The sequence below is a fragment of the Terrapene carolina genome, unplaced genomic scaffold (assembly GCF_002925995.2).
Source record: "Terrapene carolina triunguis isolate 2854851 unplaced genomic scaffold, T_m_triunguis-2.0 Scaffold85, whole genome shotgun sequence".
Classification (NCBI taxonomy): Eukaryota; Metazoa; Chordata; order Testudines; family Emydidae; genus Terrapene; species Terrapene triunguis.
Genome location: NW_020664436.1, coordinates 40594314 through 40621343, shown reverse-complemented (window position 1 = coordinate 40621343; position 27030 = coordinate 40594314). Strand labels below are relative to the sequence as shown.

Here is a 27030-nt window from a genome sequence, read left to right as displayed (position 1 = left end):
CTGCTTGAATTACCCAGCTCCTATGGAGAAAAATAAAGATTGAGAGTAACCCTGGGAACAGAGTTTTGGGGCAGGCTTCAGAGGAACTTTGGAAACCAGAAGCACCTTTTGAGACTATTTGGAACTTTTTGTTATGGATCCTTTTGTAGGAGGTTTTGTAATAAACAAGCCCAGAGCGGATATAATTAAGACAAGCATCAGGAGTGCCTGAAGTGGACTTCTTGGCTTCCTGAGGATGCAGAGTGAGGCAGTACTACACTGATGCTGCAGGGGGCACTACAGCACAGGCATGCCCTACAACAGGAACGTTAGACTTTTCTCCATGAAGAGAATGAATTAAGACCATCAACACCAACGGGAATGAATGCATTCTTTCCCGTTTGGTCAGCTTGCTTTCTTGTTGCTCTGTAATTCAGTCCTGTATCACCCAGAAGGATGATCTGACTCTTCATTTTTTTCCCCTAGCATTTTGTTGCTTGATTTTTAATGTTTGCATTTATTTGCATAAAGGAACTTCTCCAAGTGGAGCACACACTGAGCCTTGGACCTTTGTGGTAGTGCAGGATCCTGAACTAAAACATAGGATTCGGGAGATCATCGAAGAGGAGGAGGAAATAAACTACAAGAAAAGAATGGGAGACCGATGGGTTAATGACCTGAAGAGACTGAGGTACAAAAATCAAGGCAAATAGCGGGCCAAGATTTTTCAAAAGTGACTAGGGAGTTTTAAGTGCCTTACTTGAGACATCTTGAAAGAACCTGATTTTTATAAAAGGATGAGCACCCACCTTGTGAAAACTGGCCTATTAAGTGTCTCAAGCTGAACACCTGAATACTGAGGCACCCAAAATCGTTAGTTTTAAAAATCTTGGGCAAGGTAAATAAATCAATCTAACTTGTAAGTGAGAAAGACAAAGGAAAAGGCTTGTTAGGGGATTATATTCACACTAGCACCGCTTGTTTTTTCTTTTACTTCAAGGAAAAACAGAATTATTCAGCTCAGTTTAAAATCCTATTTTTTTTAGACTTTTTAAGCATCCTGGGGGTTATAATGGATCACAAATTGAATAGGAGCTAACAATGTGATGCAGTTGCAAAAAAGGCTGATACAATTCTGGGATGTACTAATAGGAGTGTTGTATGTCAGACACAGGAGATAATTGTCCCACTCTTCTTGGCACTGGGGAGGCCTCAGCTGGAGTACTGTGTCCAATTGTGGGCACCATACCTTAAGAAAGATGTGGACACTTTGGAGAAAGTCCAGAAGACAGCAACAAAAATGATAAAATGAGGAAAGGTTTTTAAAAAAGCATGTTTAGTTTAGAGGAAAAGAAGACTGAGGGGGCACCTGATAAGTCTTCAAATCATAGAATCATAGACTTTAAGGTCAGAAGGGACCATTATGGTCAACTAGTCTGACCTCCTGCACAATGCAGGTCACAGAATCTCACCCACCTACTCCTGTATCAAATCTGTGTCTGAGCCATTGAAGTCCTCAGTACATTAGGGGCTGTTATAAAGTGGGTGGGGATCAATTGTTCTTCATGTACACTTATTTATTTATTACAATGGTAATTATTATGCTGGTGCAAGACCAAACTACATGTGTACTATGTACATAATTAAAATATATCTCTTTGCATAATGAGATGAGATATCATACATGAAAATAGGAGGAAGTAGCTCTTTTATATAGGCTATCTTATCTCATAAATTTCTATAACAACATATCTGGAACCAGTGACTGAAGCCCAAAAGGGATGACCTACATAAGGACCGGTCAATGATCTATGGATGGATATGTACTACACAAAATAGCTTTAAAACTTATCCAAAGTTCCCAATTCAGTGGCCCTCCAGTAAGCACCACTGACTACAGTGGGCGCTATAGGACCCCAAAATTCTGAAAATCATGTCACTGTCTTAGTTCCCAATGCCTGAGAGTGAGTGCTCATGAGATCTGCCCTCAGGTAGGAGGGGATATATCTGCACCATATTCTCATGCAACTGCACACTACAGAGCTGGCAAGTAAAATCTTTCTCTCATCCATCCATAGACGGAGAGTGCTGGGACCCAGGGTTCTAATTCAGGCCTGTTTCTAGGAAAACATCCAACAAAATTCATTTAAATGTTGTTTAAGATCAATAACTAAGCAGTAGCTTAAAAAAAGCCTGTTATAGCTGTTGTACATTAGTACCAATCTTTTACAGCCAACACATATATTATATATAATCGTTAAAACAATGAGACAGCACAATAAATGTCTTCTAAAATCACCCTTTTGCAGAACAAACTGGATAAAAGAATACCTGGATACAGCTCCCTATCTGATCCTCATCTTTAAGCAGGTGTACGGGATGCTTCCAACTGGCCAAAAGAAGACCCATTACTACAATGAGATCAGTGTTTCTATTGCCTGTGGTATTCTCCTTGCTGCACTGCAGGTACGCTGACAGCATGCTGTACAGTCAGAGTCGATATAAAGTAGGGCTGGGTTGGGTTGGGTAAGAATACAACTGAACCTTTGCCCCAAACTTGGATTAAACCCAAATCTAATTTTTGAGATTTGAAAAAGTTTAACTTGCTATTTAAAAAAAAGAAGAACTTAATTTAAGCAATGTGCTTCGTGTTATTTGCACCTCCTTTTAGACAGTAAATTCAGGCGCATACCGGTTTAATACTGTCTTATTAATAGAGCTGCAGTAGATACCAACTTAAGCACTCATAACTCTTGTACTACACTAATAATGATGCTAGGGGTCTCAGGTTACCAGTATGTCAGTCTTAAAATGATATGCCATTACTCTAACACAACTTCCTTTCATGAATCCCCAGGACATGTCTGGCTTTGAGATCAGTTTCAGGGTTGTTATGCGCATTACTTGGGGGTGGGGGGAGCAGGTATATGTTTTGTTTAACAGCCAATGCAGTTTCAGTTGTTTTGTTCAAGGCATTTCTAAAGATGAATTTATTTCTAACGAGTTTAGAGCTCTGAACTTTATACACTGGTCAATCAGATTGTTTGATTAGTCTCTCAACATTTAATTCTAGTCCTTATATCTAATGCATGCAAAAATGTTTAAATAGTGATTTTTTTTTAAAACTGTTAAATCATTAATGGAGCACAATTACAGCAGACCAATGCATTACCAGACTCTTCTCTTTTAGTCTACATTTTTCTGAATCCTTCGTTCTGAAGGAAAATCTTCACAGCAGGAAATCTGAGGAGGGAGCAGTGCACGAAATTTAATTGTAACACTGGTATGTTGCTCCTCTGCAACTGTGTATGGGTACTGTATGTCTATACTGCAATGTAAGCCCAGGCTCAGACTCAGGCTTGAGCCCCAAACCCCTTCTGTCTACACACAAATCTCTCAGACTCTGACTTGGACCTAGGGTCCTAGGACCCTGCAAGGGTGGAGGGTCTGACCCCATGACAAGCTGTGACCCAGGGTTCAAGCCTTATTGTTTTTCAGGGTAGATGCAGCCTCACTTGACTCAGGTCCTGGGAGACTGCCAAAAGTATCCAACAATCTCATGGGCCAACTTCCTTTATCCTAAGAATCTCCAATTGACTCAATTGAAAACGGAAGCCATCCTTCTTGGTGCACTGCAGCAGCTCAGTGAGTCAGTGTTAACCTTTCCATTGTCTTCACCGAGCTGCAAACACACCATCTGACAGCCTTCTGTGTTTGCAGTGGAGACTGAACAGAACAAGCCTTTTCCAAAGTGCGCTGCTTCGTGGTGAGGGGAGCACAGCCAGCTTTGGTGAATCTCTGGTGCGAGGCCAGGAAAACTGTGGTAAAACTTTAGTAAAAGTACTAAGAGTGACCAGCATGCATACCAGCAAACTGCAAAGAAACTGGCAGCTTTGCCAATTTACTGGACTGGTGACCAGTGCAGGGAGCAGATTAAGCAGCTCAAGAGCAAATGCCAGAAAACGAGGGACCAGATCCACGCCTCAGGCAACTCGCTGGCACCCTGCCTGTTTTATGAGGTGTTGGACTGGCACTGCACCCAGGACGGAGCCAACTGTGGCGTATAATGACCTGGTCAGCTCGAATGTGCCCTGCCAGCCGCAGAATCTAAAATGGGGAGCGATGGGAGCCGGCAGCAGACACTGAGTGAGGACCATGAAATCACTCTGTTGCTGAGGCGGGTCCTAGAGCACACTTTGAAACAGGATCAGTGGCAACTTCTGGGTCCATACTCAGAGGAGCTGTTTGATGGCCCCTCGAGGAACAGCCCACTGCTGAGCCTGCAGCAGACATGGAAGGGACAGAAGCCGCCCCTGAGGCTGGTAAGTTTCTGGTTCCAATTTAAAATTTATTGCTACAGTAATGGGAGGGATTTCCACTGTATGGATCAATGCAAAAGTTCTGAGAAGCTCAGGCTAGCAGCTAAAGGCAGATTGCATCACAGTGCCTTGGCACACCCCTCCCACTCACATGGAGTTCAAAATGGTGACTGGGAAATGCAAACAGTAAAGAACCACTCTAAAAAGTATTTTTACTGGAAAGGCACAGATTTTTGCTACGGCCACTCCTGTTTTTTAAAAATAACCTTACATTGCCATGCCTTTGTTTGCTGCTCTGTAATCAATCAATGGCCTAGGGACCTTCCTGGAAACTGTGTATATGTGTGTTTGGGAAAATGTGATCCATTTTCAAAACTAGTCCATTTCAGTTAGAGGAAGTCCATGCAGTCCATAAGTGACAATCATTTATCCCAAGTCTGACTGGGGTTTGAATTTTTGCCAAGAAATGTGAGCGCAGGGAGGAGGAAGGCTGTGGAGTTCTGTGTGGTCCCATGCAGCCATAACAGGGTAAGCCCCGTGGAAGCTAATGCAGCATCCTGTTGATTTCCTCATGAATTCTGACCCAATCCCAGGTGCTGATAGCTGCAAACGTTTCCTGAAGCAGGAACCCCAGATAGGTAGTCAGGTTGTGGAGAAGGGCATATTTTCCAAGACCACTTTAGTAGTTAACTAGGCCACTCTACTCACAGGGCCAGATTTACACCTTACACACCCATAGGCACAGCATCTTCAGCACCCCTACCTCCTGCCTACAGCTGACCTTTGTGTTTGCCAGAAAAAATGAAACTTTTAACCCACTTAACTTTTAGGCGCCCCATGAATGCCGGCACCCCTAGGCACGTGTCTACTGTGCCTACTTGGAAATCCGGCAGTGTCTACTCATAGATGTGCTACTCAGTCACTATATATTTGAATACTTCAGCTGCCTACACTGCAGGTTTCCTACCAGCCGCTTTGCCAATATGCCACCACAAGATGGCCTCCAAAATGTGAAGTCCTGAAATGATAGGAAAAGTCTTTTGTAGCAAGGTCACTGACACCTCCGTACCGCAACATAAGTAGTTCTCAGAGTAGCAGCTGTGTTAGTCTGTATCCGCAAAAAGAACAGGAGTACTTGTGGCACCTTAGAGACTAACAAAGAAAGCTTATGCTCAAATAAATCTGTTAGTCTCTAAGGTGCCACAAGTACTTCTGTTCTTTTTATAAGTAGTTCTGCAATTTTTGTAAAACAAAAACAGCTTAGAATTTTTAACTTACCATTGTCTCTGCATTACTTTAACTAGGCCATGTCCAGGGAGATTCTGTGGACTGAAACATCCCTTTCACAATATATCCCTCCACAGCTTGACCCCTGACAGCGCAGGACAAGCCTGGCCCAGCATACCTTCTGGACTGTTCCAAGAGAAAGCATTTCCGTGATGAACTTATGGTTTAACAAGCAGGGCCAGTACCTGAAACAGAAGGACTTATGACTGGAGAAAAAGCGTGCCAAGAGGCAGGAGGAAGACTGAGGCTTTCTGCACAGCTAGAGGTCAGTGTTTCAGCGTGGGACCAGGCACTTGCTACGCAGTTCCTGGTTTTTTGGAAATGTTCTTTTGTAACTGTTTGGATATTGTAAGGGCAGTTGCCTGCATGGCAATGGGTGACTGTTGTATTGTTTCAACATATTTATAAATAAAGCCTTTTATCTCATCAAAGTTTATTGCTATCAATGCATCTCATTGTACAATCATTAGTTGAAATAATAAAGCTAAACACATGATTGGAAACATTTAGGAATTAATAAACAAACACTATTCTTCTATACAGTTAGGTACAGCAATCCACTCTTCAATCACTTCCTTATATGAATACATATTGTGACTCATCCCCCACCCCCATTTTATAAGTGGTCATGTCATTAGTAAGTACATTGCATGGCAATCAAGCCCCCACCCCTCCAAGCACTGAACCCACCCCAAAGCAATTAGCCCCATCCCTCCTCCCCTCCCCCCCAACAAGCACATTCATAGAGTACTATTCCCTCTCTTCCATGGGGCCATGCAAGTCCATAATGTGGAAGTACAAAGCATCCCTGACTTCTGATGCCTGGGTGCACCCAAGGCCAGCTGTGCTAGGCGCACTTTCTGGCTGAGGGCACTGATTCAGTGGCCGCTCACTGTCATAGGTCCATTCAGGGGGAAATGGCTCACTTCTGGCTCCACAAAGATTGTGAAGAGCACAGCAAGGTACAGTAATGCAGACAGCACTGATGACACTGGCATCCAAACATGTCTGTAGACATCTCCAGTGGAATCTCAATCTGCCAAAAGCACATTCAAACAACCATCCTATACCTGCTCATCGCGTAATTAAATCATCTTTTGTCAAGGCCTCTGAAATCAGGGCATGATTCATATGCCAAGGCAAAAGGGAGCACATAGGGTCCCCCAGAATAATGATAGGGACATTTATAACCATGTCATTTGGTGGGAATAGTGTCCCAGCCTGTCCGTGAATGTAGACTCCTGATTGGTGAGAAACCCTGGCATTGTGAATTTTCCCAGTGAAGCCTACATTGACATTCATAAATTGATCTCTGTGGTCCACGAGGGCTTCTATAATAATGGAGTAGTCCCCTTTGTACTTTATGTACTCATGTGGTCCTTGAGGAGGGTAAACTATGGACACACGACTCCTATCTATGGCCCTGGCACAGTTTGGAAACCCCATTCTCTCAAAGCCAGCGATTACCACAAGAATAGCTTTGTATGCCCGCCATCTTGGAGTTAACCAAACGCCTGACTGCCTCAGAAACCTCTGCCACTGCTGTACCCACTGTCAACTTTCCAACACCAAACTGGTTGACCACGTTCTGGTAGCAGTCTGGGGTAGCCAGTTCCAGACAGCAACCTGTTTCTGAGCTGGCAAAGGTACCCTCATGCCTTTATGTTGAAGAGTTGGGGCAAGCTGCTCACAAAGCTCCAGAAATGTAGCTTCTTTATGCGAAAGGTCTGAACCCACTGCTGGTCATCCTAGGTCCCTATAACAATGTGATCCCACCAGTCTGTGCTTGTGGCCCAGCACCAGTCTTGGTAGGAGGCATCAGTGGCTATGCTGACTGTAACAAGCAGCATCAGCTAGTGTGAGTCTGCCATGCCAGGTTACTCTTCTTCCTCCTGCTGCTCCATCCGAAGCTCCGTCACGCTCCTTTGGTGGGTCAGAAAACACTGCCAAAATGTCCACCAGTGCCTCATGGAAGCTCTGCCTGTTTCCTGACACCGGAGTGAAAGTGCAAGCAAGAAAACTTCTTGAAAAGGGGTCTCCTCCGTGTTGCTTGGCAGGCTGTGTTGGCTGGCTATAACTTCCTGTGACATGCAGGGCGGGCAGTACAGTTTTCCTACAGTGCACCAGTCAAAGGGCTAGAGCGACCACATTTCGGGAGAGTGCTAGGAGTCTGGGATATGGTTGGTTTGACTCGGGTCTGCATGCTGCATTGTGGAAGCCAGAGCCCCAGGTTAGAAAATTCTTAACATAGGGTTAAGAATCAGTGTAGATGCTCAGGCCCTGGGTTCTCGAACAAAGGTCAGCTGATTTGAATCTCTCTTTAACCCTGGTCTTACATTGCAACGTAGACATACCCTATGTGATTCTCCACTCCCCCTCCATGTAACTGCATATAAAGGGTGTGCAATGAGGATGTGGCTAAAGGAAAAAGGGCAGAACCAGCATTTTATGTCCCCAGATGCATAGGCGCCAACTTCTCCTGGCGCCGGTGGGTGCTCGACCCCCCCCAGCCCTGGCCCCGCCCCGACTCCACCCCTGCCCCGCCCCCATTCCAACTCCTTCCCCAAAGTCCCCACCCCAACTCCGCCCCCTCCCTGCCCCTATTGGACTCTTTCCACAAATCCCCGCCCCACCTCCTCCCATGAGCGCGCTGCGTTCTCGCTCTTCCCCCCTCCCTTCCACAGCTTGTTATGCCGCGAAACAGTTGTTTTGCAGTGGCAAGTGCTGGGAGGAGAAGCGGGGATGCGGCGTGCTCAGGGGAGGAGGTGGAGGTGAGGTGAGCTGGGGCGGGGAGCTTGGCTGCCAGAGGGTGCAGAGCACCCACCAATTTTTCCCCATGGGTGCTCCAGCCCCGGAGCACCCACGGAGTCGGCTCCTATGCCCAGATGGCATGGTGCTCTCCTCTACTCACAGATGTCCTGCTCTTAAGTTACTCTAGGTGTCTGTACAGTTAGTCAGCCATCATCCCCAGCCACAGAGACTTGTATTGCACACCTTGATCCCTTTCCCAGTCAGAATTAGTGGGTGTGATCAGGCCCCAGATTTTCTCCAGTACCACCTTAGCCAATGCCTCATTCAGCCTGACTCTCGATGCTCCCTGCCAGCTCTACAGTGGCCCTGCTCCTCATGGTCACTTGCCCAGCTCAGAGGCGGATTAAGGTTTCCTGGGGCCCTGGGCCAGAACAAGTGGGGGCCCCTCCCCACCACTTCCACCTGTAGCCCCGCCCACAGCCCCACCCCTTTCTGCTCCTTCCCCGGGGCCCAATCCTATTCCACCCAGGGTCCCCTCCATTCTCCCCCACCCCAATGCAGCCCCAAAGCCCATTTTGCTCCTTTCTGCCACCCACACTGCAGCCTCAAGACCAGAGAAGTTCTGTCCCTGTGCCCCCCGGGGCGCAGCAGGGAATGAGAGTTCCTCCAGTCCCAGGGCTGCAGCAGGGGGGTTGAGCATGGGGGCTTCCCCTGCCACCCCATGGCTTCTGCCAGGGACAGGTGGGGGACGCTGGAGCTTCCCTTACCCGGGGGCTTCTGCCAGGGATGGGATTGGGGCCACTGGGGGGGGAGCTTCCCCTTCCCCGCTCGGCACTGCTGCCGCAGAGCAGGGTCAGGGTGCGGGGGTTTCCCCCGCCCCACCCGCCCAGTGACTGGTGTTCCGGGCTTCTGCCACCCGGCAGTGGATTTTTTCCGGGTCCTCCCAGTTGAACGGGGCCCCTGGCATAGGCCCTGTCAGCCCAGTGGCTAATCTGGCACTGGCCCAACTTCTAGACATTATTTTATAGTCTTTCAGAAGAGAGCCAGGCCTATGACTCCATAATAATTAGCACTACTGCAGCTAGCACTCTGCCTCTTCAGAGCACTAGACCAGCTATTTCAACATGGGAGGTGGAACCTGTGAAAATGTCATAAAACTGGCTCTCCTTTAAACTTAGAATATGCCCTTTCATTCTAAAGCACTCCCAAAATGCTTAACCAGTTAAGCATTGGGCCATGTTCTGCAGTCAACCTGTGGAACTCCTTGCCTGAGGAGGTTGTGAAGGCTAGGACTATAACAGCGTTTAAAAGAGAACTGGATAAATTCATGGAGGTTAAGTCTGTTAATGGATATTAGCCAGGATGGGTAAGGAATGATGTCCCTAACCTCTCTTTGTCAGAGGGTGGAGATGGATGGCAGGAGAGAGATCACTTGATCATTGCCTGTTGGGTTCACTCCCTCTGGGGCACCTGGCATTGGCCACTGTCGGTAGACAGGATACTGGGCTAGATGGACCTTTGGTCTGACCCAGTACGGCCGTTCTTATGTTCTTAAATTCACATGCAAACTACCATTGAATCAATGAGAGCTGTATGCTGATGTCATGTCTAGTATCTGATCTTAGTGTTTGGCGTAATACTTCATTTTCTTGTGGGATTTTATATGGGAGGACTGGGGAATAAGTGAATGGGTTTAATGAATGTCTCTGGGATTTTAAAAACAACTACGTCCCCCCACACAGTTTCATAGAAGACTACAGGCTAATCCTGTGTGGCACCTCCTGAGAGGCACAGCACTAAAGGTGCAAACCCTGGGGAAAGGGGAAAAACCCCAGGTGTAAGTTTGAGCAGCCCACAGGATTGTTCTAACTTCCAACAGCCTCCTCATAGCTGCCTTAGTTCAGAATCCCCATAACATTGAGCACTAAGGTTAGGTCCCCTCTCAGCCCCATCTACCTTGAGGCCTGTGAGACAATAGGCTGCATAGGACTGCTTATGCTAGCCTATGCTACTCCCGCAATGGAGGAGTTCCTTTTCACTCCTTCACTGCCCTCTAGGCTGCTGGAACCATGTGCAGGGGTTGGAGTGAGAATTGGCCTCTGAATATCAGGATGGGGGAGGAGAGGAGTGGAATGTGCTATTTGCCCAGCAGCCCAGTGTGTTTTATTTATAAGTAGGGTAGGAAATCTCCTTTGCTCCTGGTAAGGATACAGATACGTTAGAGATGAGCTTTAAAGGTTCGAAGCGTGCGAGCATGTTTGGACTGTACAGTAGGAAGATGGGCATGGAAGGTCAGCTACAAACTCGGAGGACTGAATTTTATGTCATTCAGTTTAAACTGCACCTTGCTTCTCTTTGTCTCTCTCTCTCTCTTGTTCTAGAACGTGGGTCTGGTCACAGTGACCTCAACACCTCTGAACTGTGGCCCTCGCCTCAGGGTGCTGCTCCAACGCCCAAAAAATGAGAAGTTACTCTTGCTGCTCCCTGTTGGGTACCCCAGCAAAGATGCCACTGTGCCTGATTTGACACGAAAGCCACTGGATAACATTAGGGTGGTTATGTGAGCATGGAACAACCAAAGAAAGAAACTACTAAAATGCTCACTGTAAAGCAACAGCCCACTATCTGCTGCTTTTCTCTGTCTACTATACACAGCTTCTTTGTCCTCTTAAATGCACCTGTGGGTCTGGCGGTTTATACCCATATGCCTTCTTAGCACTAGTAATTGCAGTGGCTGCATCCAGTAATAGCAGCAAGCAATCAAGCTCTGAATCTGACAGCTGCTATTATTGATGAGCCTGGTTGATTGTTCCAGGGGATATGCACAATAGCACTTCAATTGCTTTTATCTCTTCAGTTTCCTCTCCCCGTTAGGGAGCGACTCTTTCCCTGAATTGGAAAGAACCTCCTCATCCTGATATCTTTTGATTGTCACTTGCACAGTTATCTTCACTTCGGGGGTTTCAGCAGAGCAAGGCAGCAGAGAGGTTAGCAGAGAATAAGCCATTTGTACATTGCTTGATGTACACCAGTCAAAGATCCCCTACCCACCAGCTGCATTATCCTTTGCAGAGGAAAAGGATATCTTCACATATGTTAGTACTACTTCTGCTTGACTGAGCTACTTGGAGACCTTGTCTAAGCTAGACGTTTTCTCTAAACTTCCTTCCTTTGCTGCCACTGGTGCAAGTCCCCATTAGGGGAAATCTAGGGCAGACATGGTATCCAGGTTGTTCTAACTGGTGTCATCTACATGTGCTCTGGGCAGTTAGGTGGCATGACAGTGAAAATGCTGGTTCTCTGTCTATGCTAGTGCTCCCATCATTGCTGCCCCTAGTGAAGCAAATACAGGGCATGTCTACACTGCAATTAATAACCCATGGCTGGCCCGCACCAGCTGACCTGGATTCGGGCCAAGGGGCTGTTTAATTGCAGTTTAGATATTCAGGCTTGGGCTGGAGCCCAGGCTCCAGGACTCAGCAAGGTGGGAGGGTCCCATAGAGTAAACCACAATACTGACTTTGGATCTGTCTGCACACAGAGGTGCTCCAGCTTAACTGAAGTTGTCATTTTTAACTGATTTTGTTAAACACATGCAAAAGACTATGTGTGTGGACAGTCTCATTTTGAAACCTTTTACTAAGGCAAAGTTACAATGAAATGTTAACATACTACATTGTCCATCATTTCTTCGGGATCTGGTTAATATTCAAAGAACCTGGCTAAAAATTCTGGCTGGGTAGCCTGCCTCCTCTTACACTAAAAAGGGTGAGCATATTTCTAAACACCCATCCTCTTTTTGGCATGTCTCTTGTTTATGTATTGGTATGAAAGCTTTTCATTACAAGGACAGTCCATATTTTACTATATCACAGTTCCATAGGAGGAGGTCACATTTTCCCCAATAAAATGCAATACAAAGTCTAACAGTAAAAAAAAAAAATTTTTTTTATTTGTCATTCGACTTACAGTGCAGATGCTTTACTGGAGAGTTAAGTAAGCAGGTCAGGGGACCTCTAGGAAGCCAGCATGTTGTTTAAGATTAAGCTCTTTAATAATTTCCTTACAAAACCATCTAATTCCTGCACATAACCACCACATGTGCAAGTACGTTCCCTTTTCTCCACAACCACAGCAACAGAGCACCTCTCTAGCAGCAAAAATATTGCTCTTAACTGGAGTCAAATGCCATCTATGTGGTCATTCATAAACAATTTCTATGAGCTACTCTCTTGTTTTGGTCTAAACCAGACTTATTGTGGTTTAGCTTAAGTTTATTAGGAAGAGGTTTAATCTATACAAAACTAAGGCCTTGTCTATAGGGAAAAGTTGTACTGGTGTGACTTCAATTAGTTTTTAAAGGAGTATAGTTAAATTGGCGCAAAGCTGTGTATGGACACACATTTCGGTTTAGCTTACACCTGTTCCCAGTTGACTTAAGATAAACCAAAGTTCCTTTTAAACTGAAATAAGTGGGCCCACCTACAGGTTTCGACTTGTTTAACTGAACCGGTTTAATTAAACCAGTGTGTTTGAGAAAGGTTCTATATTATAGGGTGGTAGTTAAAAGAGAGAACACAAAATGAACTGTCAAAAAACAAAAACTGTTCTCTTTTTCCATTCGTTGACTCTGGAAATTAACATATTAACACATCAAAAAGAAAATGAGCCTGTAAATTGTTCATCAGTTGTATGGAAATGACTCTGTTGAAGATTCCATCCAGCAAAGAGCCTTTGACACTGCAAATCACATGTAAAAAACAGAAAAATATCAATCCAAATACAAACATCTTGATAGTATTACAACTGTTGACGCTGTATGAGAGAACCTTTTCAATCATGTTTAATGCTGCTGTTATGTCAAGCCTGCTTAGATCTGCCAATATTCTACAATTGTGCTATCATTTTTAAAACAGAAGTGAAATTAGAAGATAAGAAATTTTGCTCTTGTGTTTTCCTGCAGGACTTTCTTAAATAAAATGAAACATTCCATCTACAGTGGTTATTCTCTTATTAATTAAAGGCTTTTAACTTGTTTGGTTCTAATAACTAATATGGGCAGAGATTAGCATGGTGGAAATGTCTCCCAGACATTTTGTGAGGGGTTTCATTTTATATTCAGCTACCCATTAAAAATTTGAACCATGGTAAACCAGCGGTTCCATATTTTCTGAAGAGCTCAGCACCCAGCAGCTCACCTTGTGACACCTATGGCCAGGTTTTCAAAACGGCTCAGAACCCAGACTACGGAGCTCGTGAAAATCTGGTACTGAGTGAGCAATACACAAAAGCCTGGGAAATCAAAGGTGTAAATGGAAAACACAAAGCTCTTAAATCATCTAGTCCATCTCCCTGCCAATTCAGGGTTGTTCCCTACAAGACACTTTCTAATGTTTTCATTATTCAGTTTCTTACTGTGCTTAGTTACAGCTCAGAAGTTTTTGATTCTTAACCCCCTTCTGAATCTCACCCAGTAGAAAGCTTGGCCTTTGAGAAGCAGCGCACGAGGGGATTGAATCCTTAATGCCTGATTGTGGATCTACTCTGCATAAGCCACTTCAGCTCAAAAATGAAGGAGCAAAAGTTAAATAAAGAAGCAGAACAGCATATTAAAAAAAAGAGGTAGGCCAAAGCTGAGTGCTGCTTTCACTGAAGTCCATGGAAAAATTTCAGTGAGGGAAGAGGTAGGCCATCGCTGTCCTTTCAAAAATCCCACCCACCTTGTATGACTTAGCCACCTCACTATTGTGGGGCTTATCCTATATTCAGTCAAGACTCAGACTTGACAGGGTCTTTTCATTGTTCCTCTGCCTCTCTTACATATTACTTGTTCCACATACTGGAGAGATCTATAACATCCTTGCTTCTCTGTCAAAAATGTGACTGTGATGGCTGGGGCACACACATGCTTGCTGAAAAAATAAGGAGAAGCCTTAAAGGTATGAAGAGTGAATATCACTTGTGCTTCCAAAGTTAGGAAGGAGGGGCATGCTTGAATCTTGAATTTGCAATGTAGCACGTGCTGTCTACCCGCTGAAGATCACATCTTCTGAGCAAAAAGACAGATAGAGAACCTCTCCCTTTGACTAGATTTGCTGTGTTCACAAGTAAAACACAAACCAGGAAGAGTCTTAAGGGCCAGGGGCAGCAGCCTTATTGTCCTGTTGTGGTTACTGGAAGATGATGGGCCTGGCCCACCCAAACCTAAAGGCCTAGTCCCTCAACATAGGGGAGGAGCTGTTGAACCCAGGCCACAAGTCAATTCTGGGGACAACAAATGAAAATACAGGAACAGGAGTGAGGACCAAAGGTTAAAAATCAGGGAAGCAGAAGGGGACACCCAGTAGAGAGTTCCTGACAGCGCCCACTGCTCCTTAAAGGCACCTAAGGAATCAGTGGCCATGCCCAGAGGAACTCTGCTCAGAGGCGTGACTTAACAAGGGATCAGAGATAAGCCCCTCACTCTCAGAGCACTCCCCTTCCTCCTCCTCCAGCTACCAGCCTTTTTATTTGTGACCTGAGTAAAAGCCTGCTCCAGCTGAACTTTTGCTTACATATTTATTAAGTTATACACAGTGCCACTGTCTGAACTGCATACAGAATAGAGAGTGGAATTAATAGTGGGGGGTCAGTTTGCATTTCAGGCAATCATGATACCAGCTGAGCAGAGAGAATCCATCCAATCATTCTACTATAGTCAAAGGGACATGAGTACAAGTCTTGGCTTCATTTTCTGATGTAAATGTGAATTCCAGATGCACATAGGGAATGCAGCAAGCATGACCAGAGTTAAGGTAGGGATTGTGTCCTGGGTAGAGTTTAGGGAAGAAACTCATTACAGCACCCTTTTAAAAGCCTTTAAAAACAAGGAGTGGTTTGCAAAGCTCCTCACACTTCAGAAAAGGATTGCTAGCAAATGATTAAGGCTGTTGCTGTGGTTGGAAGGCAGAGACAAGAGTTCACAGGCTGGGTTGGTTGTTCATTTTTTCCTCCTAAAATGACTGTTGCCACTAGAGCTGTCCCAAACAGCAACCCCATTTAAAACCACTTGCTACACAGTACTTTTATTTATAAAAGAGTGAATGCAGATGCTAAAAAAAAATTGATAGTCATAAACATATGCATTAAATGTAGGGTCTGCATTAATCAGCTGATCGATTACACACTGTCCAGGTGCAACTCCATAACGGTGATCCCCAGCTACTTGTCAGGCTCCAGTGCTACTTTTGTGACATTCTCATGCTCTATGCTGTGAATTGCCCAAACCTCACCAGGCTTAGTATTTTTCAAACTATCCAACTAGCTCAAACCCATAAATATAACAATTTGCAGCTTGCAATAGAAATTTGTATAACCCGTTGCAGTTGGGACTAGGGCTAGCTCACTCACCCTGCCCCCTCTACTTTGTTTCATAAAAGAGGCATGTTCCCCACCAGCTCACTCCTAAAGACACCCTGCAGCTGAACAGCAGCATTGCCAGTTGGAATGGTGTAAAGAAAAAAAAGATACAAAGATATCTTGGGATAGCAGCTACTTCTCCCCGTGATGCAAGGTAAGCCCTAGAGACTGCTTCCAGGGCCTACCCCTTTCCTACCTTCACTATTTATCTGGGTCTGGTTCCAAGCACAGCCCAATTCTTTCTCTCTGTAGAAATCTTCACTGGCTTTATTGGTTACAGCCTGAGCCACCTCTTGTCTAGCCTTGACCATGTACATAAAGTCAAGAATACTGTAAACTAGCAGCAGGAAAAAGAAACAATCTCTTCCAGTATTTAAGCTACAGCTGCTCTCTACCACAAGCTCACATGTCCTGGTAGAATCTCAAGGACTAACCAAGGTTAATAATATACAGCACCTGCTGACTAAGGTTAATGAGGGCCTGGTAGCTTAAGTGTGAAAATGTGTTCTGGAGAGAGGTGAATTCAGTGGTCTTGCAAGGTTTTACTTGGTCAGTTTTCTGGCCCATAAGATAAATTAGCAGTATTTTATACTTATATGTACTCTCTCCCCCAGAGGATCTCAATATGCTTTACATAAGAATGGAACCTAAGGCTAGGTCTACACTACAGCGGTGTTCCGACCTAAGATACGCAACTTCAGCTACGTGAATACCGTAGCTGAAGTTGCGTATTTTAGGTCGGCTTACCTGGTGGTGAGGACGGGGGAAAGCCGACCGCTGCCGCGCTGCCGCCGACTCCGCTGCCGCCTCTTGTCGAGGTGGATTTCTGGAGTCGACGGCAGAGCGATCAGGGATCGATTTTACCGCGTCCTCACGAGACGCGGTAAGTCGATCCCCGATAAACCGATTGCTACCCGCCGGATCGGCGGGTAGTGAAGACGTAGCCTCAGTGTCCTGGTGAGTTAAGCAAATGGTTATTCATGCTTTATCAATGAGTAAACTGAAGCACAGAGAGCCGAAGAGTCAGGGAGTAGCTAGTCCCTGAGCAGCCTTGCAAGGGGAGGAATGGGTTGAAGATGAAAGGAACTTTCCTGCACCTTCACCAGAGTGGCAGGAGATGCATTTTATAAACAGGGGGAAAGGGGGGGGGGTGTTTTTTTCTAGAGAGTCCACTTTGCTACTTCAAATGACTTTCTCAGATAAATAGGACCCACCTGAAACATCTTTCTTCCTCCCTCTATCCAGTTATATGCTTGGACACCCTAAAATATGAGAATTGACTCTAACATTTCAACAGGAGGGTACTATGAAACAACTAAAAATGTATACAATTCAAAATAATTAAGTAGTAGAGCCATACTGACAAGCAATGATTGGGAGTGGATGATAGGGGATGGGTCACTCAATATTTGTCTGTTCTGTTCATTCCCTCTGAAGCACCTGGCTCTGGTCACGGTCTGAAGACAGGATACTGTGCTAGATGGACCATTGGTCTGACCCAGTATGGCCATTCTTATCTTATGCCTTATTTAGCTACTACCAGTCTGAACTATTATGATGCAACTCTTATTTTGTATAGAGAAGCGTTTCTCAAACTGGGGTCCCCGAGGGTACTCCAGTTAGTCCGTGGGCCCCTCTGATCAACTTCTCCCTGTCCCTCCCAGCATCTCTTGGAATCAGGCGCGATCTCCTGGAGGCTATTGAAGCCAAATTGGGAGATTTTAGATGCTAAAAGTCCAGCGGGGCTAAGGCAGGCTCTCTACCTGGCTCCGTGCCGCTCCTGTGAGAGGGCAGGAGGTCTCTGCGCATTGCTCCCACCCTGAGCACTGACTCCACAGCTCCCATTGGCCAGGAACTGCAGCCAATGGGAGCTGCAGGGGTGATGCCTAGCCTGCCCACTAAGGAGCCACTGCCAGAGGGTTGTGCTGGTCGCTTTCAGGAGTTGCCCGAGGTAAGCACTGTCTGAGGTAAGCACTGCCCAGCCGGAGCCTTCACCCCTCACCCTCTCCTGCACTGCAACCCCCTGCCCCAGCCCAGAGCCCGCACCCTGCACCTAAACTCCCTCCTAGAGCCCACACCCCTCACCCCTTCCTGCACCCAAACTCCTTCCCAGAGCCTGCACCCAACTCCCTGCCCCAGCCCAGAGCCTGCACCCAAACTCCCTCCCTGAGCTTGCACCCCGCACCTCCTCCTGCACCACAACCCCTGCCCCAGCCTGGTGAAAGTGAGTGAGGGTGTGGGAGAACGAGCGATGGAGGGAGGGGGGAATGGAGTGAGTGGGGGCGGGGCCTCGGAGAAGGAGCGGGGCAAGGGCATGGCCTCTGGGAAGGGGGTGGGGCAAGGGCTGAATGGGGGAGCTTGGGGTCCCTGAAAAACTTTAAATCAAAATGGGGATCCTCGGGTTGCTAAAGTTTGAGAACCGCTGGTATAGAGTCTCTCATACAAGCTATATCCTCAAATGCTTTGCAGAATTCATTCAGTAGCAGATTTAGGGATATATGTTTTATTTCAATTTTTTGTTTTCTGTGTAATGTTACTGTACAGGTGATGTATATAGAAAACCTACTTAATCCATAATTGCAATGCAGACAAATATAAATGTTGATCAAATGCATAATATAAATAGATAATTGAAAAACAATACAAGACTTTCTTATGCATTGAAAGGTGTCAGAAATACATAGCTATAGCTTGTAGCGTTTCATAAGAGTATAAAGTATAGCAGTAGCAGCTATGTTTTAATCCAGGGTGAACTGTCAATTAACTTGGGCAGTGGCTGGCAGACTTCAAAACAAAGAATTTAAATATTTATTATTGTAAGATGTATTTAGAAAACAAAGTCACTAGAAATACTGACTACCAGCTGGAATTGTCAGAGGAACTGAGGAGTTGGGTGACTGACTATGCTCTTTTGAATATCCCAGCAAGAATGTGCAAGTGGAATAATTTTAAAGCCATGTAGGATTCATTTTATACCAAGAATGTGTTTAAATAAAAGCATATTTTAATCTTTCCCTGGAACAATCTGTAGTGTTTCCAAAATGTACAGCTATGCCAGGATGTCAGCCCAGGATTTGAGCATCACGATGCTGTTCTGATTTATAACCTTAAAGGCCCACTATGAGATAGGCCTGCTATAGAATCATAGGACTGGAAGGGACCTCAAGAGGTCATCTAGTCCAGTCCCCTGCACTCATGGACTAAGTGTTATCTAGACCATTCCTGACAGATGTTTGTCTAACCTGCTCTTAAAAATCTCCAATGATGGAGATTCCACAATCTCCTGAGGCAATTTATTGCAGTGCTTAACCACCCTAACAGTTAGGAAGTTTTTCCTAATGTCCAACCTAAACCTCCCTTGCTGCAATTTAAGCCCATTGCTTCTTGTCCTATCCTCAGAGGTTAAGAAAAACAATTTTTCTCCCTCCTCTTTGTAACAACCCTTTATGTACTAGAACACCTGTCATCATGTCCCCCTTCAGTCTTCTCTTTTCCAGACTAAACAAACCCAATTTTTTTCAATCTTCCCTTATAGGTCATGTTTTCTAGACCTTTAATCATTTTTGTTGCTCTTCTCTGGACTCTCTCTAATTTGTCCACGTCCTTCCTGAAATGTGGTGCCTAGAACTGGACACAATACTCCAGCTGAGGCCTAATCAGCGCAGAGTAGACCGGAAGAATTACTTCTCATGTCTTGCTTACAACACTCTTGCTAATACATCCCAGAATGATGTTTGCTTTTTTTGCAACAGCGTTACACTGTTGACTCATATTTAGCTTGTGGTCCACTATGACCCCCAGATCCCTTTCCGCAGTACTCCTTCCTAGGCAGTCATTTCCCATTTTGTATGTGTTCCTTCCTAAATGGAGTACTTTGCATAGCAGAATTATATCTGACTGGTATCTGAATGGTCAGTCATCTACAAGAGGTTTCAAGCACTCCCCTAGAAAGGAAGAGCTCTGACTTTCTTAGGGAGACATCAGATATCACTGTTCTTGGAAGACAGAATCACTTGAGGGGAAAAAAGCCCCAAGGGAAGAAGAAATCTTTTGAAGACTCCTCTCTCTCCTCCCAGCCAACTTTTTGGATTAACTGCTGGTGAGGTAGAGAGAGACTACTGAGCTTTGAAGGGAGGGCGGTTGACTAACTTGATAGGGTAGGAGTTATTATAAAAGTGGAACAGTAATTAGGTGAAACGGATACTATAGCTTAGGTAACGGCCAGACACCACAAGGAACCCAATAGCCCTAGCAGAGTATCAGCAACTAATCATATGAATATCTTCCTCAGTGCCATTCATATATACATTACCATCCCAATCAATGGCATAGCCAGGTTCTAAGAGCAGGGGGAGCAAACATTAAAAAGGCACCCCCCCCTTGGCTCCTCCTCTGGCCACGCCCCCTTGTCCCCCCCCCCGCCCTTCCCAGCCCCCCCCCGGGCCCCCCCCCCCATGGCTCCTCCGGCCGCGCCATGTGCTGCCCCCCCTTGGCTCCTCCGGCCGTGCTATCCCCCCCCTTGCCTGCAGGAGCCCAGCGCCGGCCGGGCAGGCCAAGCTTCAGAGCGGAGCGTGGGCCCCGCCCGCTGGCGCCATGGTAACCCCTAACTAAGCCCCGTAAGCGGCTGCTTCCCCTGCACCCCCCTAGCTACGCTACTGATCCCAATGTGTTGTTCCATTAGCAGTGAATGGCATGGAAGACCCTCCCCGAACTGCTTAATAAAATCACCTCCTTCTTCTTCTTCTTCAAATCTCTCCCTCAGACCTACCTCTACTGTGATGCCTACAAGTAATTAGTCAATTACTAATGGCTAAGTGAGACGGACAGGCAATGTATATATTTTTTAACTGTGCATATTTTGTCCCTCTTTTCCACCCTGCATTTCTCACTTGTCTTTTTAGGTTGTAAGCTTCTCAGGGCAGGGATTGGGTCTTGCTAAATGTATGAACAGAAAGTAGTGTCTTGTCCCCCCTTCTTGCCCCCTTTTTACAGAAAGACAAAACATTGCTTTCAAGAATATAGGTGTCATTATATGCCTGTTACCCTAAGAGAACAGTTCAGTACAGTTATGTCTACACTGCAGTTAAAAACCCACAGCTGGCCCCAGGGCCGGCTCCAGCTTTGTTGCCGCCCCAAGCGGCGAACCAAAAAAAAAAAAAAAAGCCGATCGGCGGCACTTCGGCAGCAGCTCAATTGCGCCGCTTCATTCTTCTGCGGTAATTCGGCGGCGGGTCCTTCGCTCCCTCTCTTCCTCTTCGATGGCACTTCAGCGGCAAAGAGGAGAGAGGGACTGAGGGACCTGCCGCCGAATTGCCGCTGAAGACCCGGACGTGCCGCCCCTTTTCCATTGGCCGCCCCAAGCACCTGCTTTCTTTAGCTGGCTCGGGCGAAGGGGCTGTTTAACTGGTGTAGCCGTTTGGGCTTGGGCTGCAGCCTGAGCTCTAGGACCCTCCCACCTCCATGCTGGAGACTTACAGAGGAGATGTGAGTCACCCATTGCTGTGGCTCAGACAGCAGACATAGCTCCCAGCTGCTGCTTGTTATGTAACGCTGCTTGTCACTTTGGATCCCATCACCTTCTGTTAACAGACAGGCTGAATTGTCCCTTCTTAAACCTGTTTTGGCACAATGCCAAGAGTAAATGATAAGCAATAAATCACCAACACTAAGAAAATCTTTTATTAAAAAACTGAGAGAGATTCCCCCCCCCTTTTAAAAAAAAAAATTCTATTCTCACTATTGAACTTGTTCTCTACCCCCACCTTGGGCTGCTTCCTTTCCATTCCAAAGTTTGTTTATGGCCATTGATAACTTTCTGTACAAAGCTGAGCTTTCCCACCAATGCCTTATCTATTAGATCTATTTCTATTTACCTGTTCCGTCAAATAGAACCACAACTATGAACATCTTTGTAAGTCTAAATTTTGCAGGATGCTTCTCCTCTCTTTTAAACGTCAAGATGCCTATGCTGGGTAGTACTGGGTTAGGAGAAGAACCTTGCTTCACAAGGGTTAGAAGGTAAAATCCTATGGGGCTAACTTGATTGCTAGCAATACAACTACAATTCTTTTTTTTTTTTTTTTTTTTTATCTTTATAATGGAACAAGTTCTATATAAACTTAGGACCAAAGAAGGCTATTTTGGAAGGATCTTTGTGAGAAGATTTGAAAAGTCAAACCCCTCTGGTGCCACATTTCCATGTAACAGTAAAAAAAAAATGAATAATCCTCTTAAATAACAGGCTTACTGAACATGAAATGAATGTAGAGGTGCTGGTCTAAGGAGAACTATATTTGTTTTCCTCTGGATTTACAGCTGGAGTAACAAGCCATGAGCGATCTTAATAAGATCAAGTGGGGCTATCAAGTTGTAGGAGCTTTAGGCTGATGTCACAGATAAATGGGTCACTCTCCTCATGCTAAATCATACTAACATATGAAAATCTCTGCATTTCTTATAAATAAAAAGATGTTTATCTTTAAATGCCATGCTTTGGGTTTAAAAGCAGTGTTCCTATAATTGATCATCCAAACTAGACTGTCCTGTAGAAGCAATTTGGAAGTACACAATTGTTTTTTAAACAATGGGAGGAAATAGCCTGTAGACATATCCCAAAGAGCTAAATTACTCTCATGTCCACAATAGATGGTGGTGACTGTTTCCTACTTATGGTTAGGAGCTCAGCCTACAAAACTCTGTAAGGCAAGAGTTTCCCTGTGCAAACTATTTCCATTTAAAGAGCATGTGTCTGATAGCTAAGAGGGTTTGAATAAAACAATTGTTAATCAAAATTCACAAGAAATCCTGTGCATGTAAAGTATAGCTGACTGCACAATAGTGAGATCTACAAACTATATAGGGACCGTCTCTTACTAACATAGTATGAGATGGTATAACACAAAGATGGTCCCTGCCCAAAAGAGCTTACAATTGAAGCTTAAGACAAGATACAGCACCTTGATACAATAAACAATCAGGAAAAGTACAAAGTAGCAGCGAGACAGTTATGAGCTGTGTAATAAGGAAGGGTCACAGCAAACCATCTGCCCATCAATTGTCAACTTTAAGTGCCTGCAGTGAATTTTCAGCATGAAACCATCCTCCTCTCCTCTGAATAGAACTGAGTAACTTATCTGGTGAGTATTACCTTCCGATTTGTGTTGGTAAATGGTCTGGGAATGGGCTGTGAAATTCATGAATTTAGTCATTACTCAGAATTATTAGTGAATTTCTTTAGCACATAATTGATGTTCTATGGATCATTTGAATTGCAACTGAACATACAATTTGCCATTCGTGCTGTAATTAGATAACAGTGTCCCCGGTAAATTTGATTGCAATATTCTAACCTTGTGCTATGCTGGTTAGATGCAAGTCATCCAGTCAGTGTAGAAAAGCAATACTTCATGACCTCTGTAACTAATCCAGAGTGAATTTTCAGATTTTATGACCAAATAGCTAAACACTAGTTTTTCATGTGTATTTGTACTAGTAAAGGTGGAATGCTTGAATGTTTGTAGAAAACAAATGTGAAAGAGTTGCAAATGTTATTGAATCAAAATTCACTTCAGAATTCAGACACATTAGTGCTGACCTACTAGTATTCATGCTTTCAAACCCTATTGGATGTGGGAGGTGGAGTGGACAAAGGCCCAAAGTCTATGGGATTTCCCCTGCAGAACTCAAGATAACCTCCTGGTTGAAGGGTCATCACACTTCCTACCTACTCTGTGATTGTGAAACTGTACCTCTTTCACCCCAACCTATGGGTTTCAAGTTGCAAAGATCCCACGGCATCAAGTAGTTGGGTTGGGGGAGGGGGGCAATATCCCTCCAATGGGCTATTCTGTGTGATGCAGCCTTTATAATAATGGATTGTACTCTACATGACTGTAATTTTTTAACTGAAACTACCTTTCCATAAGCAATGGCAATTAAAATATATAAATGGATCTTTTCTCCATGCATCTTAGATTCTGAACATCAAAGCTGTTTAAGAATGTTTGTTGTACTTTTTAAGAACTGGAACGCTATTTAAATGTCGGAAGAAGTTGCTTGATTTTAATTAGTTATTTTCTAGATTTTCTAATTTATTTTCCTAAATAAAGCCTTGGCACTTATCGGTTAACTGTTCAATTGTCCTTTGTGTAGCTTTAATGATTTTCCATCTCTATCTGCTTCTAAGGCCTAGTCTACACTAGGAGGTTATGTCGAATTTAGCAGCATTAACTCGAATTAACCCTGCACCCGTCCACACAACGAAGCTATTTATTTCGACATAGAGGTCTCTTTAAATCGATCTCTGTACTCCTCCCCGACGAGGGGAGTAGCACTAAATTCGACATGGCCATGTCGAATTAGGGTAGGTGTGGATGTAATTCGACGCTAATAGCTCCGGGAGCTATCCCACAGTGCACCACTCTGTTGACGCTCTGGACAGCAGTCCGAGCTCGGATGCTCTGACCAGCCACACAGGAAAAGCCCTGGGAAAATTTGAATTCCTTTTCCTGTCTGGCCAGTTTGAATCTCATTTCCTGTTTGGACATCGTGGCGAGCTCAGCAGCACTGGCAACGATGCAGAGCTCTCCAGCAGAGGTGACCATGCAATCGCAGAATAGAAAGAGGGCCCCAGCATGGACCGATCGGGAAGTCTTGGATCTGATCGCTGTGTGGGGCGATGAGTCTGTGCTTTCGGAGCTGCGATGGAAAAAATGGAATGCGAAGATCTATGAGAAGATCTCCAAAGCCATGACGGAGAGAGGATACAGCCGGGATGCAACGCAGTGCCGCCTGAAAATTAAGGAGCTGAGACAAGGGTACCAGAAGACCAAAGAGTCAAACGGACGCTCCGGATCCCAGCCCCACACATCCCGTTTCTACCAGGCACTGCATTCCATTCTAGGTGCGGCCGCCACCACTACACGACCACTGTCCGTGGACTCTGACGATGGGGTATTGTCGACGGCCGCTTCCTCGGAGATGTTCGCGGACGGGGAAGATGAGGAGGACGAGGCAGTCGACAGCGCTTTCAACACTGATTTCCCCGACAGCCAGGATCTCTTCATCACCCTCACGGAGATCCCCTACCAACCCTCCCAAGGCGGTAACCCAGACCATGAATCAGGGGAAACATCAGTAGGTAAGTGTTTTAAACCATTTATTTTGAACAGAATAGGAATGGTATCTTAACAATGGGTTTTTCATGATTAGTTTGCCCTAGGCGCTTTAGTTTTTAGTCCTTGTCAGTGCAGCTACTGGAAAATTCTGTCAATATGTCTGGGGATCGTGGAGATGTCCCAGGAGGATTTCTGCTCTAAGGTCTCCTGGAGGTATTGTGAAAGCCTTTGCATCAGGTTCCTGGGGAGAGCAGCCTTATTGCGTCCTCCATGGTAGGAAACTTTTCCGCGCCAGGCTAGCAGCAAGTACTCCGGGATCATTGCCTCCCAAAGCATGGCGGCATACGGCCGTGGTGCTTGCTGGCATTCATGCAGCATGCGGACTTTCTCTGTCTCCGAAATCCTCATCAGAGTGATATCACTCATGGTGACCTGCTTTGAATTAGGGGAATGGTAGTATTGGGACTGCTTGCCTGTTCCTTTACATAACTGTAACCGGCCGTTTACAGCCACGCGGTGGAGGCATGACAGGGGCAGCATGCAGGGACCTTTCCCGGGAACAGCCGCGAGGGGGGGTGGGACAGGGGCAGAGTTCATGCTGGCCGGATTGCCGGCAGCAGGAACTGGCCAACGCTAGGAGCATTGCTTGGAACGTGAAAGGAGGGCACTGCTATAAATTAAGCTTTAAGCAGCCAAAAGTCTATGGCTTACCATGTCTGCCTGCTAGCCGAATTCTGTTGTCCGGCCCCGCTTGTGTGATCTGTACAGCAAGACCCCAGGCACTCAATGGGAAGGCCGAAAATTCGACCTTGTACTGAGTGCGCATGTGATAGGTGCTGTGCATGGTCTTGTTCACAGAGAAAGACTATATTCATTGTTCGCAAAACTGTATCTTTCTGAGGAATTCACTCCCTTTTTCCCATCCCACAGCTGCGAGTATCTCCCGAGCTACCCCGGCATCCCCCTCCCAGAGGCTGGCACAGATCAGGCGACGAAAGAGAAGGACATGGGATGAGATGTTCTCAGAACTTATGGGCTGCTCCCGAGCCGAGGCGGCACAGCAGACCCAGTGGAGGGAGAACATGTCGCAATACCAGCGATCACACAGCGAACGGGAGGACAGGTGGCGGCAGGAAGACCAGCAGGCGACTCAAACGCTGCTTGGACTAATGAGGGAGCAAACGGACACGCTCCGGCGCCTTGTAGATGTTCTGCAGGACCAGAGGCAGGAGGACAGAGCCCCGCTGCATTCTATCTCTAACCGCCCTCCCCCGCCACAAAGTCCCATCCCCCCCTCACCCAAAGTCCCAAGAAGGAGGGGCGGCAGGAGCCGTGAAAAGTCACTCCACCCCTGCAGACTGCTCAAGTAACAGAAGGCTCTCATTCCCAAAGATTTGCTAAGTCCTTTCCTTCACTCCAAAAGCACCTCACCCAAGCCCCCGTCCCAGTTTCATCTCCTAACTGTGTAGTTGTTAATAAAAAATACGTTTCTGTTAATTACTGTTTCCATCATGTTCTTTTAGAGGACAGTGTGTTTGAAGGGGGGAAAGGGGGTTGGTAATTGGAGAGGACAGTCACCTTTACCAGGGTACAGACACGGGGGCAGGTTCAGCAGCAGGTCACACACACATTGCAGTCACTAGGCACCCTGGTCAGTCTGGGAGATGGTTTTCATGTTCTGTGTGGGGGGACTATGTGAGTTTGTGGCGGGGGAGGGCGGTTACAGATCTTATGCAGCGGTCCTTAGCCTGGATGACAGAGCCACGCAGCAGGGGATCTGTAACCATCCTCCCCCGCCACAAAGTCACATAGCCCCCACACACAGAGTCCCGAAAAGAAGGGGTGGCAGACTTCATTGAAACAACCAGTCCACCACTGCGGACCGCTCTAGGAGCAGGAGCCTGTCATTCCTCGAGTTTAGAAGCGTCCTTTCCATCACTACACCAGCTCCCCACCACAGTCTGCATCCCAGTTTCAACCCTTTACCACGAAACCCTTAATAAAGAAAACGGTGTTAATGAACAAAGTTCCATTTATTTTATTTTTAAAGGTGTGTTGGAAGGGGGACAACGGGGTGAAGGGGGTATGTAACTGGAGAGGATAGTCAACATTAACTGGGTAAAGAAACAGGGGGCAGGTTCAGCTTCTCTTTAATAGTCACAGGTTACCCTGCTCACTGA

At 45.8% G+C, this 27030-nt stretch overlaps 1 protein-coding gene across 2 annotated transcripts in view; it reads left to right on the top strand.

Moving 5' to 3' along the window:
* IYD (iodotyrosine deiodinase) overlaps positions 1 to 27030 on the top strand; it is a 72401-nt gene that overhangs the window by 16157 nt on the left and 29214 nt on the right. Inside the window, exons 3-5 of one of the 2 annotated variants that reach the window (XM_024200324.3) lie at positions 511 to 670; positions 2289 to 2445; positions 10718 to 13334. In XM_024200324.3, the coding sequence (XP_024056092.2) occupies positions 511 to 670; positions 2289 to 2445; positions 10718 to 10900 (500 nt within the window). In that variant the 3' untranslated portion in view covers positions 10901 to 13334. Of the gene's footprint in view, positions 1 to 510; positions 671 to 2288; positions 2446 to 10717; positions 13335 to 27030 lie in introns of those variants that run through there. The other variant, XM_026649764.2, reaches the window with a different exon arrangement.